The sequence below is a fragment of the Pseudophryne corroboree genome, chromosome 5, assembly GCF_028390025.1.
Source record: "Pseudophryne corroboree isolate aPseCor3 chromosome 5, aPseCor3.hap2, whole genome shotgun sequence".
NCBI lineage: Eukaryota > Metazoa > Chordata > Amphibia > Anura > Myobatrachidae > Pseudophryne > Pseudophryne corroboree.
The window spans coordinates 283,878,822-283,897,877 of NC_086448.1; the positions used below are offsets into that span (position 1 = coordinate 283,878,822).

The window sequence follows — 19,056 nt, forward strand, 5'->3', positions numbered from 1 at the left end:
TGGTTTTTTTTTTTTTTCTTCTTTATACATACTACTATAGTAGCTTACTGTAGCAGTCTGCGCTGCTGCTGAGCTGACAGTGTCCAGTAGGTCCGTCATCAGTCATTACATAATAAATATATCTACCTGTCCGGCTGCAGTACTAGTGTGATATTATATATATATATATATATTGATTTCATCTCATTATCATCCAGTCTATATTAGCAGCAGACACAGTACGGTAGTCCATGGCTGTAGCTACCTCTGTGTCGGCAGTCGCTGGTCCATCCATAATTGTATACCACCTACCCGTGGTTTTTTTTTTTTCTTCTTCTTTATACATACTACTATAGTAGCTTACTGTAGCAGTCTGCGCTGCTGCTGAGCTGACAGTGTCCAGCAGGTCCGTCATCAGTCATTACATAATAAATATATCTACCTGTCCGGCTGCAGTACTAGTGTGATATTATATATATATTGATTTCATCTCATTATCATCCAGTCTATATTAGCAGCAGACACAGTACGGTAGTCCACGGCTGTAGCTACCTCTGTGTCGGCAGTCGCTCGTCCATCCATAAGTATACTAGTATCCATCCATCTCCATTGTTTACCTGAGGTGCCTTTTAGTTGTGCCTATTAAAATATGGAGAACAAAAATGTTTAGGTTCCAAAATTAGGGAAAGATCAAGATCCACTTCCACCTCGTGCTGAAGCTGCTGCCACTAGTCATGGCCGAGACGATGAAATGCCAGCAACGTCGTCTGCCAAGGCCGATGCCCAATGTCATAGTACAGAGCATGTAAAATCCAAAACACCAAATATCAGTAAAAAAAGGACTCCAAAATCTAAAATAAAATTGTCGGAGGAGAAGCGTAAACTTGCCAATATACCATTTACCACACGGAGTGGCAAGGAACGGCTGAGGCCCTGGCCTATGTTCATGGCTAGTGGTTCAGCTTCACATGAGGATGGAAGCACTCAGCCTCTCGCTAGAAAAATGAAAAGACTCAAGCTGGCAAAAGCACCGCAAAGAACTGTGCGTTCTTCGAAATCCCAAATCCACAAGGAGAGTCCAATTGTGTCGGTTGCGATGCCTGACCTTCCCAACACTGGACGTGAAGAGCATGCGCCTTCCACCATTTGCACGCCCCCTGCAAGTGCTGGAAGGAGCACCCGCAGTCCAGTTCCTGATAGTCAGATTGAAGATGTCAGTGTTGAAGTACACCAGGATGAGGAGGATATGGGTGTTGCTGGCGCTGGGGAGGAAATTGACAAGGAGGATTCTGATGGTGAGGTGGTTTGTTTAAGTCAGGCACCCGGGGAGACACCTGTTGTCCGTGGGAGGAATATGGCCGTTGACATGCCTGGTGAAAATACCAAAAAAATCAGCTCTTCGGTGTGGAAGTATTTCAACAGAAATGCGGACAACATTTGTCAAGCCGTGTGTTGCATTTGTCAAGCTGTAATAAGTAGGGGTAAGGACGTTAACCACCTCGGAACATCCTCCCTTATACGTCACCTGCAGCGCATTCATAATAAGTCAGTGACAAGTTCAAAAACTTTGGGCGACAGCGGAAGCAGTCCACTGACCAGTAAATCCCTTCCTCTTGTAACCAAGCTCACGCAAACCACCCCACCAACTCCCTCAGTGTCAATTTCCTCCTTCCCCAGGAATGCCAATAGTCCTGCAGGCCATGTCACTGGCAATTCTGACGAGTCCTCTCCTGCCTGGGATTCCTCCGATGCATCCTTGCGTGTAACGCCTACTGCTGCTGGCGCTGCTGTTGTTGCTGCTGGGAGTCGATGGTCATCCCAGAGGGGAAATCGTAAGACCACTTTTACTACTTCCACCAAGCAATTGACTGTCCAACAGTCCTTTGCGAGGAAGATGAAATATCACAGCAGTCATCCTGCTGCAAAGCGGATAACTGAGGCCTTGGCATCCTGGGTGGTGAGAAACGTGGTTCCGGTATCCATCATTACTGCAGAGCCAACTAGAGACTTGTTGGAGGTACTGTGTCCCCGGTACCAAATACCATCTAGGTTCCATTTCTCTAGGCAGGCGATACCGAAAATGTACACAGACCTCAGAAAAAGAGTCACCAGTGTCCTAAAAAATGCAGCTGTACCCAATGTCCACTTAACCACGGACATGTGGACAAGTGGAGCAGGGCAGGGTCAGGACTATATGACTGTGACAGCCCACTGGGTAGATGTATGGACTCCCGCCGCAAGAACAGCAGCGGCGGCACCAGTAGCAGCATCTCGCAAACGCCAACTCTTTCCTTGGTAGGCTACGCTTTGTATCACCGGTTTCCAGAATACGCACACAGCTGAAAACCTCTTACGGCAACTGAGGAAGATCATCGCGGAATGGCTTACCCCAATTGGACTCTCCTGTGGATTTGTGGCATCGGACAACGCCAGCAATATTGTGTGCGCATTAAATCTGGGCAAATTCCAGCACGTCCCATGTTTTGCACATACCTTGAATTTGGTGGTGCAGAATTTTTAAAAAAACGACAGGGGCGTGCAAGAGATGCTGTCGGTGGCCAGAAGAATTGCGGGACACTTTCGGCGTACAGGCACCACGTACAGAAGACTGGAGCAACACCAAAAACGCCTGAACCTGCCCTGCCATCATCTGAAGCAAGAAGTGGTAACGAGGTGGAATTCAACCCTATATATGCTTCAGAGGTTGGAGGAGCAGCAAAAGGCCATTCAAGCCTATACAATTCAGCACGATATAGGAGGTGGTATGCACCTGTCTCAAGCGCAGTGGAGAATGATTTCAACGTTGTGCAAGGTTCTGCTGCCCTTTGAACTTGCCACACGTGAAGTCAGTTCAGACACTGCCAGCCTGAGTCAGGTCATTCCCCTCATCAGGCTTTTGCAGAAGAAGCTGGAGACATTGAAGGAGGAGCTAACACGGAGCGATTCCGCTAGGCATGTGGGACTTGTGGATGGAGCCCTTAATTCGCTTAACAAGGATTCACGGGTGGTCAATCTGTTGAAATCAGAGCACTACATTTTGGCCACCGTGCTCGATCCTAGATTTAAAACCTACCTTGGATCTCTCTTTCCGGCAGACACAAGTCTGCTGGGGTTCAAAGACCTGCTGGTGAGAAAATTGTCAAGTCAAGCGGAACGCGACCTGTCAACATCTCCTCCTTCACATTCTCCCGCAACTGGGGGTGCGAGGAAAAGGCTCAGAATTCCGAGCCCACCCGCTGGCGGTGATGCAGGGCAGTCTGGAGCGACTGCTGATGCTGACATCTGGTCCGGACTGAAGGACCTGTCAACGATTACGGACATGTCGTCTACTGTCACTGCATATGATTCTCTCCCCATTGAAAGAATGGTGGAGGATTATATGAGTGACCGCATCCAAGTAGGCACGTCACACAGTCCGTACTTATACTGGCAGGAAAAAGAGGCAATTTGGAGGCCCTTGCACAAACTGGCTTTATTCTACCTAAGTTGCCCTCCCACAAGTGTGTACTCCGAAAGTGTGTTTAGTGCCGCCGCTCACCTTGTCAGCAATCGGCGTACGAGGTTACTTCCAGAAAATGTGGAGAAGATGATGTTCATTAAAATGAATTATAATCAATTCCTCCGTGGAGACATTGACCAGCAGCAATTGCCTCCACAAAGTACACAGGGAGCTGAGATGGTGGATTCCAGTGGGGACGAATTGATAATCTGTGAGGAGGGGGATGTACACGGTGATATATCGGAGGATGATGATGAGGTGGACATCTTGCCTCTGTAGAGCCAGTTTGTGCAAGGAGAGATTAATTGCTTCTTTTTTGGTGGGGGTCCAAACCAACCCGTCATTTCAGTCACAGTCGTGTGGCAGACCCTGTCACTGAAATGATGGGTTGGTTAAAGTGTGCATGTCCTGTTTATACAACATAAGGGTGGGTGGGAGGGCCCAAGGACAATTCCATCTTGCACCTCTTTTTTCTTTAATTTTTCTTTGCGTCATGTGCTGTTTGGGGAGTGTTTTTTGGAAGGGCCATCCTGCGTGACACTGCAGTGCCACTCCTAGATGGGCCAGGTGTTTGTGTCGGCCACTAGGGTCGCTTATCTTACTCACACAGCTACCTCATTGCGCCTCTTTTTTTTCTTTGCGTCATGTGCTGTTTGGGGAGTGTTTTTTGGAAGGGCCATCCTGCGTGACACTGCAGTGCCACTCCTAGATGGGCCAGGTGTTTGTGTCGGCCACTAGGGTCGCTTATCTTACTCACACAGCTACCTCATTGCGCCTCTTTTTTTCTTTGCGTCATGTGCTGTTTGGGGAGTGTTTTTTGGAAGGGCCATCCTGCGTGACACTGCAGTGCCACTCCTAGATGGGCCAGGTGTTTGTGTCGGCCACTAGGGTCGCTTATCTTACTCACACAGCTACCTCATTGCGCCTCTTTTTTTCTTTGCGTCATGTGCTATTTGGGGAGTGTTTTTTGGAAGGGCCATCCTGCGTGACACTGCAGTGCCACTCCTAGATGGGCCAGGTGTTTGTGTCGGCCACTAGGGTCGCTTATCTTACTCGCACAGCTACCTCATTGCGCCTCTTTTTTTCTTTGCGTCATGTGCTGTTTGGGGAGTGTTTTTTGGAAGGGCCATCCTGCGTGACACTGCAGTGCCACTCCTAGATGGGCCAGGTGTTTGTGTCGGCCACTAGGGTCGCTTATCTTACTCACACAGCTACCTCATTGCGCCTCTTTTTTTCTTTGCGTCATGTGCTGTTTGGGGAGTGTTTTTTGGAAGGGCCATCCTGCGTGACACTGCAGTGCCACTCCTAGATGGGCCAGGTGTTTGTGTCGGCCACTAGGGTCGCTTATCTTACTCACACAGCTACCTCATTGCGCCTCTTTTTTTCTTTGCGTCATGTGCTGTTTGGGGAGTGTTTTTTGGAAGGGCCATCCTGCGTGACACTGCAGTGCCACTCCTAGATGGGCCCGGTGTTTGTGTCGGCCACTAGGGTCGCTTATCTTACTCACACAGCTACCTCATTGCGCCTCTTTTTTTCTTTGCGTCATGTGCTGTTTGGGGAGTGTTTTTTGGAAGGGCCATCCTGCGTGACACTGCAGTGCCACTCCTAGATGGGCCCGGTGTTTGTGTCGGCCACTAGGGTCGCTTATCTTACTCACACAGCTACCTCATTGCGCCTCTTTTTTTCTTTGCGTCATGTGCTGTTTGGGGAGTGTTTTTTGGAAGGGCCATCCTGCGTGACACTGCAGTGCCACTCCTAGATGGGCCCGGTGTTTGTGTCGGCCACTAGGGTCGCTTATCTTACTCACACAGCTACCTCATTGCGCCTCTTTTTTTCTTTGCGTCATGTGCTGTTTGGGGAGTGTTTTTTGGAAGGGCCATCCTGCGTGACACTGCAGTGCCACTCCTAGATGGGCCCGGTGTTTGTGTCGGCCACTAGGGTCGCTTAGCTTAGTCATCCAGCGACCTCGGTGCAAATTTTAGGACTAAAAATAATATTGTGAGGTGTGAGGTATTCAGAATAGACTGAAAATGAGTGGAAATTATGGTTTTTGAGGTTAATAATACTTTGGGATCAAAATGACCCCCAAATTCTATGATTTAAGCTGTTTTTTAGTGTTTTTTGAAAAAAACACCCGAATCCAAAACACACCCGAATCCGACAAAAAAAATTCGGTGAGGTTTTGCCAAAACGCGGTCGAACCCAAAACACGGCCGCGGAACCGAACCCAAAACCAAAACACAAAACCCGAAAAATTTCAAGTGCACATCTCTAAAAAAAAGTACAAAATTTATTTATTTAGACAGATCTAGCAAATAAAAGTATAGTACATAACGTTGCTAAATTTGCACAGAATAAATGAATCGCACTAAAAACAGAGATTGCTACACAAACTGTCAAAGGGTGACATTTTTAAAGTCAATTATAAGTCAATTAAATTGTAATAGCAAAAGAGGGGAAAAAAGGATGAAAACTTTGTTGTGGGTTTTTTTTAATGGAAGATGCTTATCTTTCTAGAGAGGTGCAGTCTGGGAAGGTCCAACGCGTTTCATCAGATAGACTTCATCAAGGGTGTATTTTAGGAAGGGGTATGGAACTCTTCTATACATGTCCATATTAATTAAATGTCTATAAATGTTTATACCGCTGTTAACATGTCCCTAAACAGCACGACAATGTTAGCTCTGTTAATAATGAAATATCACTGTTTTTGTTTAAGGGACAACACAATCGGAGAATTACCGGTCTCTTCTAGTGAACTCTTCTTTCTAAGTGTCAAAGGGCAAAGTGTTCTGCACCGAGTAAAGCAGTTTATGCAACAACATGTGTATCCAGCACAAGAGGTTAGTGCTTCATTTGGGAATTTTAGTTTGCCCATCCAGAACATATTTTATTTATTTTGTGATAGCAAGAAAAAAATGTAATACAAAAAATGTATTATCATTTTTACATTTAAAGAGGGAAATGCTGTGGCTGCAGGAAGGACGTGCTGTCTGGAAATAAACAGATACACAGCATCAGCTCGTTTAGCTACTTTATTGGAGGGATTGCATGTCTGTTGGATTGTCGTTGTCTGCTCATATATCACTATTTGAGCTATTTGAGCTCTGCTACACTACCATGCTAGGGAAGTGCTACACCATGCTATTCTTTTTCTAGCATAAGCTTCTATGGCTGGGAAAACAGGGCCGGATTAAGGCTATAGGGGGCCCGTGGCACTTCAGACTGTGGATCCTCCTAATAAAGAGGTAGGTATATGAAATAAAAAAAATAAAAAATAAAAAAAAAATATATATACACACACCCAGAGCCTAAAATTAACATTTTATAGCAGCAGGGGCAAAAAAAACCCCAATATAGTCAGCCTTACTTACTTGCTCAGAGACACAGGTCTATGTCTCTTCTCTAAGTAGCTGCGGCCTCCACATGCAGCCAGGGATCCGTGCAGCCTGCGTGCCCAGCCAATGACTGAGCCACAGGCTGCTGCTTCAACCATTATTGGACAGCTGAGCCGTTGCTCAGCTGTCCTTTACTCTATGCTGTGCGCTGAGCAGGGAGCGCTGCAGCACAGCAGATCTGATCTGCAGCGGGCGCCCCTTTCAGAAAGGGGGGCCTGGGTACTTACACCCAGGGCCCACCTCTCCCCCCCCCCCCCCCCTTTCCCCCCCCCCGCCGTTAATCCAGCTCTGTGGGGAAATCTCTCGAGTTGCCCTGTTACTTCAGTGTACCTAGTTTAGTTCTTTTATTTACCAAGTGAATTTGCTTTTTTTGCTTTTAGGAGTTTTTGGAATATTATATTAAATATGAAAACTCGCCACTGAGATGGAAGAAGCCATTGGTTCTAGAAAAGCTCAAGGTACGTACCATTACTATATAGCAGTAACAGAAATACTCCAACATGAAAGTGCAGATAGGTAGGTTTATGCACAATCTGGGAACTTAGAATCTCTGAATTTTGCCATTTGGCAGCTCCAAACGATGTTTTTAAATATTACATAGCCAGCTTTGGTAACTTATTAGGTATCGAACAAAAGAGAATCCACATCAGTTTTGCGCAACCAAATGAACCTGGCAGCCTAGTTGATTCACACACTTGGGATAAACACAAATTCTCTCAAGATACAGAATTAAAACAACAAGTGGACCTACACTGGCGCCTTAGTTCATGAATATTCACACTTTAAATTAGAATTAATGTGTGCTTCTAAAGACCTTCACAAGCAATAAAAAGAAACACAGTTTATTCCATACAGACAAAATAAAAAACAAAACATAAAGTGCAGTGCTAAAATACCCAGATGTTATTGGGAAAAAATGTGACTTCAGATCTAAGTGCAAGGAATACCTCACCCAACATTGGTGGTGCGGTGGGCTTAGCTTATTTTAAGCAAATGGGGTCCCGGGCTGTGGAGCCTGGCACCACCGCACAGAGATTTTTCCCCCACACACAGTCACTCGTTTCTTATCGATCCTCACAGCTTGTCATCCAAATCTTCAACTTGTTTCCGTCACTCCATGGACCTTTTTCAAGAAGTAGATGATTTACTGTGAGGATAGTGGGCTTAATATACCCCTTCTAATTTAGATAATTGCTTTCAGATCGACACAAAACACACTCCCACTTCCTGGTTCCATGACTGGAAGTGACTAGCACGTCCCACTTCCGGTCACGGGAGCGGGAGGTGGGAGTGTGTTTTACATAGATTGTATGTTGGAACGCAATGTAACCCGCACGCGTCACTTGCGGTCATGGAACCGGGAAGTGGGAGTGTGTTTTCTGTCGATCTGAAAGCAATTATCTAAATTAGAAGGGGTATATTAAGCCCAATATCCTCACAGTAGGTAATCTACTTCTTGAAAAAGGTCAATGGAGTGACCGAAACGCGTTGAAGATTTGTCTGACAAGCTGTGAGGATCAATAAGAAACGAGTGATTGTGCTGAGAAAAAATCTCTGTGCGGTGGTGCCAGGCTCCACAGCCCGGGACCCCATTTGCTTAAAATAAGCTAAGCCCACCGCACCACCAATGTTGGGTGAGGTATTCCTTGCACTTAGATCTGAAGTCACATTTTTTCCCAATAACATCTGGGTATTTTAGCACTGCACTTTATGGGGTATATGCAATTGCGGACGAATTCCCGAAATTGTCGAAAAACTGGACTTTTTCGCCCAAAAAAAAAAATCGACAATGCAATTCAGTACTTTCCGTCAAAATAACGGACTTTCAAAATTCGACTTTTTGAAATTCGACATTTGTCAAATTCGATATTTCTGCAATGGTACAAATGCAGCAATTCGCCAAAAGTATATTCAATTGAAGTTTGGAAATTCGACAACAGTGCTTTTAGACAGTAAATTCGTCATTTTCAATCCGCCACACTTTGGTGGGGGAATCTAATAAAAAAAATTTAAAACATGTTTTTTTTTGGCGTTTTTTTTTATTGGTAATAGCATATCTATTTATATTAGAAGGGATTAGGTACTTGGTTTGTCTATTTTGGAGGCACAAGTATTATTTATATATTTTTTAAAATATATATATATTTTTTATTTTATTATTAAATGGAATGGTAAAATCCCGAAAAAAAATGGCGTGGGGTCCCCCCTCCAAAGCATAACCAGCCTCGGGCTCTTCGAGCTGGTCCTGGTTCTAAAAATCCGGGGGGGAAAATGACAGGGGATCCCCCGTATTTTTAAAACCAGCACCGGGCTCTGCACCTGGTGCTGGTGCAAAAAATACGGGGGACAAAAAGAGTAGGGGTCCCCCGTATTTTTTACACCAGCATCGGGCTCCACTAGCTGGACAGATAATGCCACAGCCGGGGGTCACTTTTATACAGCGCCCTGCGGCCGTGGCATTAAATATCCAACTAGTCACCCCTGGCCGGGGTACCCTGGGGGAGTGGGGACCCCTTCAATCAAGGGGTCCCCCCCCAGCCACCCAAGGGCCAGGGGTGAAGCCCGAGGCTGTCCCCCCCATCCAAGGGCTGCGGATGGGGGGCTGATAGCCTTTGGAAAAATGAAAGAATATTGTTTTTTCCAGTAGTACTACAAGCCCCAGCAAGCCTCCCCGCAAGCTGGTACTTGGAGAACCACAAGTACCAGCATGCGGGAGAAAAACGGGCCCGCTGGTACCTGTAGTTCTACTGGAAAAAAAATACCCAAATAAAAACAGGACACGCACACCGTGAAATTACAACTTTATTTCACACCTGCCGACACACACATACTTACCTATGTTGACACAACGTTCGGTCCACTTGTCCAAGTAGAATCCGGGGTACCTGTGAATAATATTATACTCACCTGATCCAGTGTCCAGGTTATAATCCACGGACTTGGCAAAACAACAAAACGGCAACCCGGACCAAACGGACTGAAAGGGGTCCCATGTTTACACATTGGACCCCTTTCCACGAATGCAGAGACCCCACGTGACTGCTGTCACAGAAAGGTCTCTTCAGCCAATCAGCGAGCGCAACGTCCTGGCACTCTGCTGATTGGCTGTATGCGCGTCTGCTGTCAGACAGCGCATCGCAAAGCCTCTCCATTATATTAAATGGTGGGAACTTTGCGTCAGCGGTGAGGTCACCCGCGGTCAGCGGCTGACCGCGGGTAACCCCACCGCTACCCGCAAAGTTCCCACCATTGAAACTAATGGAGGGAGCTGTGCGATGCGCTGTCTGACAGCAGACGCGCATACAGCCAATCAGGTGAGTGCCACGAAGTAGCGCTTCCTGATTGGCTGAAGGGACCTTCTGTGACAGCAGTCACGTGGGGTCCCGGCATTCGTGGAAAGGGGTCCCATGTGTAAACATGGGACCCCTTTCAGTCCGTTTGGTCCGGGTGTTCGTTTTCTTTTTTTGCCAAGTACGTGGATTATAACCTGGACACTGGATTGAGGTGAGTATAATTTTTTTCACAGGTACCCCGGATTCTTCAGTGACGAGGGGGGCGTGGCAGTCGGCGGGTCAACATAGGTAAGTATGTGTGTGTCGGCAGGTGTGAAATAAAGTTTTACTTTCACGGTGTGTGTCTCCTGTTTTTATTTGGGTATTTTTTTTCCAGTAGAACTACAGGTACCAGCGGGCCCGTTTTTCTCCCGCATGCTGGTACTTGTGGTTCTCCAAGTACCAGCTTGCGGGGGAGGCTTGCTGGGACTTGTAGTACTACTGGGAAAAACAATATCCTTTCATTTTTCCAAAGGCTATCAGCCCCCCATCCGCAGCCCTTGGATGGGGGGGGACAGCCTCGGGCTTCACCCCTGGCCCTTGGGTGGCTGGGGGGGACACCCCTTGATTGAAGGGGTCCCCACTCCCCCAGGGTACCCCGGCCAGGGGTGACTAGTTGGATATTTAATGCCACGGCCGCAGGGCGCTGTATAAAAGTGACCCCCGGCTGTGGCATTATCTGTCCAGCTAGTGGAGCCCGATGCTGGTGTAAAAAATACGGGGGACCCCTACTCTTTTTGTCCCCCGTATTTTTTGCACCAGCACCAGGCGCAGAGCCCGGTGCTGGTTTTAAAAATACGGGGGATCCCATGACATTTTTCCCCCCGGATTTTTAGAACCAGGACCGGCTCGAAGAGGCCGAGGCTGGTTATGCTTTGGAGGGGGGACCCCACGCCATTTTTTTTCGGGTTTTTTCCCGTTTTTTAAAAATCGGAACAAAATCCGTCAAATCGGCCGTTTTTTGTCAGCGGGACTGTCGAATCCGTTTTTTATTGAATATGGTCAATTTCGGCACCCACTTGCCGAAATTAGACGGTCGAATTGTGTCGAATTAAAAAACGGACGAAAAATTGTCGCGATTCGCCGCTAATTGCATATACCCCTATGTGTTTTTTTAAATTTTGTCTGTATAAAATAAACTGTGTTTCTACTTATTGCTTGTGAAGGTCTTTTGAAGCACATATTAATTCTAATTTGAAGTGTGAATATTCATGAACTAAGGCGCCAGTGTTGGTCCACTTGTTGTTTTTAACATATTAGGTTTCAAAAATAGTTTTGAAGTTTTGCAGATAATTGACTTGTATTACTTTTTGAAATAGGTGAAAATAATGTTATGTCCATATGCTGAGCCGTCCATAAATTTATTCTGGGCTCCCCCTCTACTTTAGAGATGAATGTGAAAGATGTTATACAGTATCTCACAACAGCGTTTTTTTTTAGAATTGTGATTGCTACTTTTTTCATCACAATCTATTGGGTTTTTTTTTTTTTTTTAAATAGAACTGTATTGCAAACAAAATATTCGTATTCTTTCTGTGTATGCAGGACTCAGCCAAGTGTCCCCTCCAAAGCCTCCTAAACTCCTGAGTGAGGACATCTATAAAAAAAAAAAAAAAAGAAGTAGCTTTCTGTGCACATAATGGAATTTATATACAATCGTAACAAAGTTGTAAAAGATTGTGTACTTAAGTTGTTATACTGTACTTCAGTATATTTTCTGGAAGATTACCTGAGTAGCATTCCATATTGCTGTAAAAATTGTCACAATTCTGATTGTATATTTAGCATTTTTATTAATTGACCATCAGAATAAGCCTTGGCCCAAACGTATTAAGCCTTAACAAGTGATAAAGGAGATGGATAAAGAGTGATACATGAACAGCCGTTCAGCTTCCTAACTACCATGTCACTGGCTCTGTTTGAAAAATGACAGTTAGGAGCTGGTTGACTGGTCATTTATCACTGTTTACTCGTCTCCACTTTATCTCTTGTTAAGGGTGTACACACACGGTGAGATCCTTGCTATGTCCGATTTTCACTTGCGATTTCCCTTGAACTCCCCAGAGCCCAGATAGCACAGATTTTGACTAACTTTTCTTGAGATATGGACTATGTGTGCTTACGATTTTGGCTTATGTGAGATGTCATTGACATGTGAGATGAACTAGATAGTACACCGATCTAGCAAGGATTGACTTGCCTGCACAGTCTATATCTTTTCTTGCGATGCCGACCTGGCGGGACCGCGCATCGGGATCGCAAGGTGACTTTCACCTTGCGATCTGCACTAACTTTTCTTACGATTTTGACTATATAGTCAGAATCGTAAGAAAAAATCTCTCCGTGTGTACACACCCTAAGGCTTAATACATTTGTGCCAAGGTGTTATACAGTAAATCTACTATAAACAATAAAACATAAATATTTAATCCAAAAATAGGCAACTTCTGGCCACCTATGCAGAGCTGGTTACTTCAGCATATTACTTCTACAATTAAATGTAACTTGTGTCCATCTCTGCAGAGGTCCCCAGTTGTCTGTTTGCTTCATTAAAACTCTATTATTAAATGCTTCTAGGAATTGGCTAAAGCAGAAGGATTGTGGAACCTGTTCCTTCCCGCGATCAGTGGTCTAAGCCAGACTGACTATGCTTTCATTGCTGAAGAAACAGGAAAATGTTTCTTTGCCCCAGAAGTTTTTAATTGTCAAGCTCCAGGTAAATATACTGTATTTCTGAGTAAGAACACAACAGTGCTTCCTTAGCACTATCTCAGTGGAACTTCTAAATAATAGAGCGTTAATAAAACATAATATATCTTCATATGCAAAGCATAATCCCCCCCACTCCTACTTTGTTTTCATGTCTGCTTTTATTTTGTGTCCTTGTGTTATGTATGTCCTGATTTGCTTGATGTCCGGCTGTATCTGTTCTCTCTCTCTCTCGCTCGCTCGCTCTCTCTCTCTCTCGCTCGCTCTCTCGCTCTCTCATCACAATGCAGTAGTGCAGTTTCCTCAGAAGTAGGGAGAGATGTATCAGGCTCTCTGAAGAGTGGACAAGTAGAGAAGTTGCCCATACCAACCAATCATATTATAGCTAGCATTTGTCAAGTACATTCTATAAAATAATAGTTACAAACTGATTGGTTACTATGGGCAACATATGGATGTGTCCTTGTTCATTGTGGCTGTAATGCGTTCGCACATGCATTGCGGTAACGACTACAGACACCCAGGTGTCAATAGTCGCACGTGCGATCGTATAATGCTTTTCATGTGGATTGCGGGTGCGACTATTCACACGTGCCAGTGGACGTGCGCATGCATCATGGCAAAGCAGTTGCACCTGCAAACAGTCGCAGGTGCAATGAAGATGGACACATCTGTATCCACTCTTTCTGCTGTGGGGTACACTGGGCTCCACAAGGATTAACATCGGGGTGTAGAGTAGGATCTTGATCCGAGGCACCACCAGGCTCAAAGCTTTGACTCTTCCCAAGATGCACAGCGCCGCCTCCTGTATAACCCCGCCTCCATGCACAGGAGCTCAGTTTGTAAGTTGGTGCCATGCAGTAAGCAGGCAGTCAACAGAGGGGGGTGGCTGCCTTTTGTAGCATATTTGATAGCTTTATTTGAAGAAAAGAAGAATACTTTTACAGACTTCAAGGGCTGCAGCGTGTAAAGTCACATAGACTTTCTTTGCTGCAGCTTCATCACCCCCAGCGGCGCTGTATACTCCCGCGCCCTGGTTGCCTGGTCACTGCAGCGGAGGCTCCAGTGTCTTTCCAATGTCAGTCATACACAAGCCGCTGTCCTCCTGGATCGCGTGGCCGCAGGTACGGGGGAGGGTAAGGGGTCTCTTTGGCCGCTCTGTACCGCCATCCGGCACGGCCGTGGGAGGCGGGCCGCACGCGCGCTGGCGTGGACACTGTTATTGGGCAGCCGCTCCACTAGCCACCAGGGACATTGGGTACAGGTGTGGGGGTTTTTACTCTCTAAAAGCCCCGTTTTTAGAGCCCGCAGCGCCCGGTGGGGATGCCAGCAGGGGGAGAAGGCCTAACCTGTAGCCCGTCCCCCCAGCCCCAAGGCGCTATTTCTGTGAATGTTCCCGCCCTGGAGCTGCATATCTCTCCTTCACTCCCTGTCAGCAGCCATCACACACGGAGCTGAGCTGTTCCTGGGACTAAAACAAGAATGATGGTTTGATCCGCTCTTATAGATAAAGTGGCAGCCTATATGGTACAAATGAGCCTTCACCAAGACCCCAATTAGAACACTGCATGCAAGACAACGACCACACCTGGCGCCACCCTACAACAAGTGATGAAATAGAAATAACAGCTTACTTAGGTTATTTGATATTGAGATCACTAAATTAACTCTTTTCAGAGAGAATTGGTATCTGTAAAATTAAAAGAGAACAGACATGGGCCCTCATTCCGAGTTGTTCGCTCGGTAATTTTCTTCGCATCGCAGCGATTTTCCGCTAATTGCGCATGCGCAATGTTCGCACTGCATCTGCGCCAAGTAAATTTGCTAAGAATTTTGGTATTTTACTCACGGCATTAGGAGGTTTTTTCTTCGTTCTGGTGATCGGAGTGTGATTGACAGAAAGTGGGTGTTTCTGGGTGGAAACTGGCCGTTTTATGGGTGTGTGTGAAAAAATGCTGCCGTTTCTGGGAAAAACGCGGGAGTGGCTGGAGAAACGGGGGAGTGTCTAGGCAAACGCTGGGTGTGTTTGTGATGTCAAACCAGGAACGAAACTGACTGAACTGATCGCAGTGGCAGAGTAAGTATCGAGCTACTCAGAAACTGCAAAGAAATTTCTATTCGCAATTTAGAGAATCTTTTGTTCGCAATTTTGCTAAGCTAAGATTCACTCCCAGTAGGCGGCGGCTTAGTGTGTGCAATGCTGCTAAAAGCAGCTTGCGAGCGAACAACTCGGAATGAGGGCCATTAGGGGTCATTCCGAGTTGTTCGCTCGCAAGCGGATTTTAGCAGATTTGCTCATGCTAAGCCGCCGCCTACTGGGAGTGAATCTTAGCATCTTAAAATTGCGAACGATGTATTAGCAATATTGCGATTACACACCTCGTAGCAGTTTCTGAGTAGCTCCAGACTTACTCGGCATCTGCGATCATTTTACTTTTTGTCGTTCCTGGTTTGACGTCACAAACACACCCAGCGTTCGCCCAGACACTCCTCCGATTCTCCGGCCACTCCTGCGTTTTTTCCGGAAACGTTAGCGTTTTTTCCCACACGCCCATAAAACGGCCTGTTTCCGCCCAGTAACACCCATTTCCTGTCAATCACATTACGATCGCCAGAACGATGAAAAAGCTGTGAGTAAAAATCCTAACTGCATAACAAATTTACTTGGCGCAGTCGCAGTGCGGAAATTGCGCATGCGCATTAAGCGGAAAATCGCTGCGATGCGAAGATTTTTACCGCGCGAACAACTCTGAATGACCCCCATAGTGCAGCCAATAGTGCAAAAAGTATTGAGTTTTATTGGTTCAACTCACATAAGTATGAGTCAATAGTGCATATCATCCACCAGAGGGTGTAACACCTCAATTCCAACGAACATCTCTATGAGCTGTGAACTCAAAGGGATATGGACATAGTGCAATACAGTTTCTTCACATATAAAATGTATTCTGTGTTTTTGTCAGAATAAATTTTATATGTGAAGAAACTGTATTGCACTATGGGGGTCATTCCGAGTTGTTTGCTCATTGCCGATTTTTGCAACGGAGCGAGTAAGGCAAAAATGCGCATGCGCGTGGTACGCAGTGCGCATGCGCTAATTATTCTAACGGGGGAGTGGCTGACCGAACGCAGGGCGTGTTTGTGACGTCAAACCAGGAACGACAAGCACTGAACTGATCGCAGTGTAGGAGTAAGTCTCGAGCTACTCAGAAACTGCTAACAATTTTCTATTCGCAATTCTGCTAATCTTTCGTTTGCAATTCTGCTATGCTAAGATACACTCCCAGAGGGCGGTGGCCTAGCGTGTGCAATGCTGCTAAAATCTGCTAGCGAGCGAACAACTCGGAATGAGGGCCTATGTCCATATCCCTTTGTGTTCACAGCTCATAGAGATGTTCGTTGGAATTGAGGTGTTACACCCTGGTGGATGATATGCAGTATTGACTCATACTTATGTGAGTTGAACCAATAAAACTCTCAATACTTTTTGCACTATTGGCTGCACTATGGGGTAAATTTACTAAGATTCGTATTTTCCCGTTTCAGGTCAAAGTTCAATCACGAATGACATCGAAAGTGTAAAACTGCAACTTTTTGAATTGATTACGACTAATTTACTAAGCTGTCGTATTCGGGTTTTTCTTTTGTTCCGATGTCGATGTCATTCGTGGTTTTTTTTCTATTTTTACGGCAGTGATTAGCAAAACACTGCCGACTTTTTTTACAATCAATCTCGGCCGGATCTGTGTGATCCGTGCTGGGGTTTATTTTATTTTATTTTTTTAATTAAACACTGTAAAATATTAAAAAAAAATGCGTGGGGTCCCCCCTCCTAAGCATAACCAGCCTCGGGCTCTTTGAGCCGATCCTGGTTGCAAAAATATGGGGGAAAAAATGACAGGGGTTCCCCCATATTTAAGCAACCAGCATCGGGCTCTGCGCCTGGTCCTGGTCCCAAAAATACGGGGGACAAAAAGAGTAGGGGTCCCCCGTATTTTTAAAACCAGCACCGGGCTCCACTAGCTGGACAGATAATGCCACAGCCGGGGGTCACTTTTATATAGTGCCCTGCGGCCGTGGCATCAAAAATCCAACTAGTCACCCCTGGCCGGGGTACCCTGGGGGAGTGGGGACCCCTTCAATCAAGGGGTCCCCCCCCCCCCAGCCACCCAAGGGCCAGGGGTGAAGCCCGAGGCTGTCCCCCCCCATCCAATGGGCTGCGGATGGGGGGGCTGATAGCCTTTGTTGTAAAAGAAAAGATATTGTTTTTAGTAGCAGTACTACAAGTCCCAGCAAGCCTCCCCCGCATGCTGGTACTTGGAGAACCACAAGTACCAGCATGCGGCGGAAAAACTGGCCCGCTGGTACCTGTAGTACTACTACTAAAAAAATACCCAAAAAAGACAAGACACACACACCGTGAAAGTATAATTTTATTACATACATACACACATACATACATACTTACCTTAAGTTCCCACGCAGGTCGGTCCTCTTCTCCAGTAGAATCCAAGGGGTACCTGTTGAAGAAATTATACTCGCGAGATCCAGGGGTCCAGGCTCCTCGGGAAATCCAGGGGTAATCCACGTACTTGAAAAAAAAAAAAAAAACGGTGTCCCGACCACGAACTGAAAGGGGACCCATGTTTGCACATGGGTCACCTTTCCACGAATGCCAGAAACCCACTTTGACTTCTGTCTAAGTGGGTTTCTTCAGCCAATCAGGGAGCGCCACGTTGTAGCACTCTCCTGATCAGCTGTGTGGTCCTGTCCTCACTGACAGGCAGCACACGGCAGTGTTACAATGTAGCGCCTATGCGCTACATTGTAACCAATGATGGGAACTTTCTGCTCAGCGGTGACGTCACTTTAGGTCAACCGCAGGGCAGAAAGTTCCCATCATTGGTTACAATGTAGCGCATAGGCGCTACATTGTAACACTGCCGTGTGCTGCCTGTCAGTGAGGACAGGAGCACACAGCTGATCAGGAGAGTGCTACAACGTGGCGCTCCCTGATTGGCTGAAGAAACCCACTTAGACAGAAGTCAAAGTGGGTTTCTGGCATTCGTGGAAAGGTGACCCATGTGCAAACATGGGTCCCCTTTCAGTTCGTGGTCGGGACACCGTTTTTTTTTTTTTTTCAAGTACGTGGATTACCCCTGGATTTCCCGAGGAGCCTGGACCCCTGGATCTCGTGAGTATAATTTCTTCAACAGGTACCCCTTGGATTCTACTGGAGAAGAGGACCGACCTGCGTGGGAACTTAAGGTAAGTATGTATGTATGTGTGTATGTATGTAATAAAATTATACTTTCACGGTGTGTGTGTCTTGTCTTTTTTTGGGTATTTTTTTAGTAGTAGTACTACAGGTACCAGCGGGCCCGTTTTTCCGTCGCATGCTGGTACTTGTGGTTCTCCAAGTACCAGCATGCGGGGGAGGCTTGCTGGGCCTTGTAGTACTGCTACTAAAAACAATATCTTTTCTTTTACAACAAAGGCTATCAGCCTCCCCATCCGCAGCCCATTGGATGGGGGGGGACAGCCTCGGGCTTCACCCCTGGCCCTTGGGTGGCTGGGGGGGGGACCCCTTGATTGAAGGGGTCCCCACTCCCCCAGGGTACCCCGGCCAGGAGTGACTAGTTGGATTTTTGATGCCACGGCCGCAGGGCACTATATAAAAGTGACCCCCGGCTGTGGCATTATCTGTCCAGCTAGTGGAGCCCGGTGCTGGTTTTAAAAATACGGGGGACCCCTACTCTTTTTGTCCCCCGTATTTTTGGGACCAGGACCAGGCGCAGAGCCCGATGCTGGTTGCTTAAATATGGGGGAACCCCTGTCATTTTTTTCCCCATATTTCTGCAACCAGGATCGGCTCAAAGAGCCCGAGGCTGGTTATGCTTAGGAGGGGGGACCCCACGCAATTTTTTTTGAAAAAATAAGCACTTTCCCACCCCTTCCCACTGATATACATGCACGGATCTCATGGATCCGTGCATGCCTATCCAATCACGAATTTAAAAAAAAGGTCTGTTTTTTTTTAGCACTTTTTTACGAGTTGTAATTTTTCACGGCAGTGTTTGTTTTTTTTTTGCTTTGCACTTCTTAGTAAATGACCGAGATTCATACTTAAACAGCCGCG

The 19,056-nt window shown here is 46.3% G+C and overlaps 1 protein-coding gene across 2 annotated transcripts in view; it reads left to right on the plus strand.

Annotated features, from left to right (window-relative positions):
- ACAD11 (acyl-CoA dehydrogenase family member 11) overlaps positions 1–19,056 on the plus strand; it is a 279,715-nt gene that overhangs the window by 144,554 nt on the left and 116,105 nt on the right. For both annotated transcript variants that reach the window (XM_063922380.1, XM_063922381.1), the window contains 3 exons: positions 6,198–6,321; positions 7,257–7,334; positions 12,786–12,924. In XM_063922380.1, the coding sequence (XP_063778450.1) occupies positions 6,198–6,321; positions 7,257–7,334; positions 12,786–12,924 (341 nt within the window). The remainder of the gene's footprint in view (positions 1–6,197; positions 6,322–7,256; positions 7,335–12,785; positions 12,925–19,056) is intronic.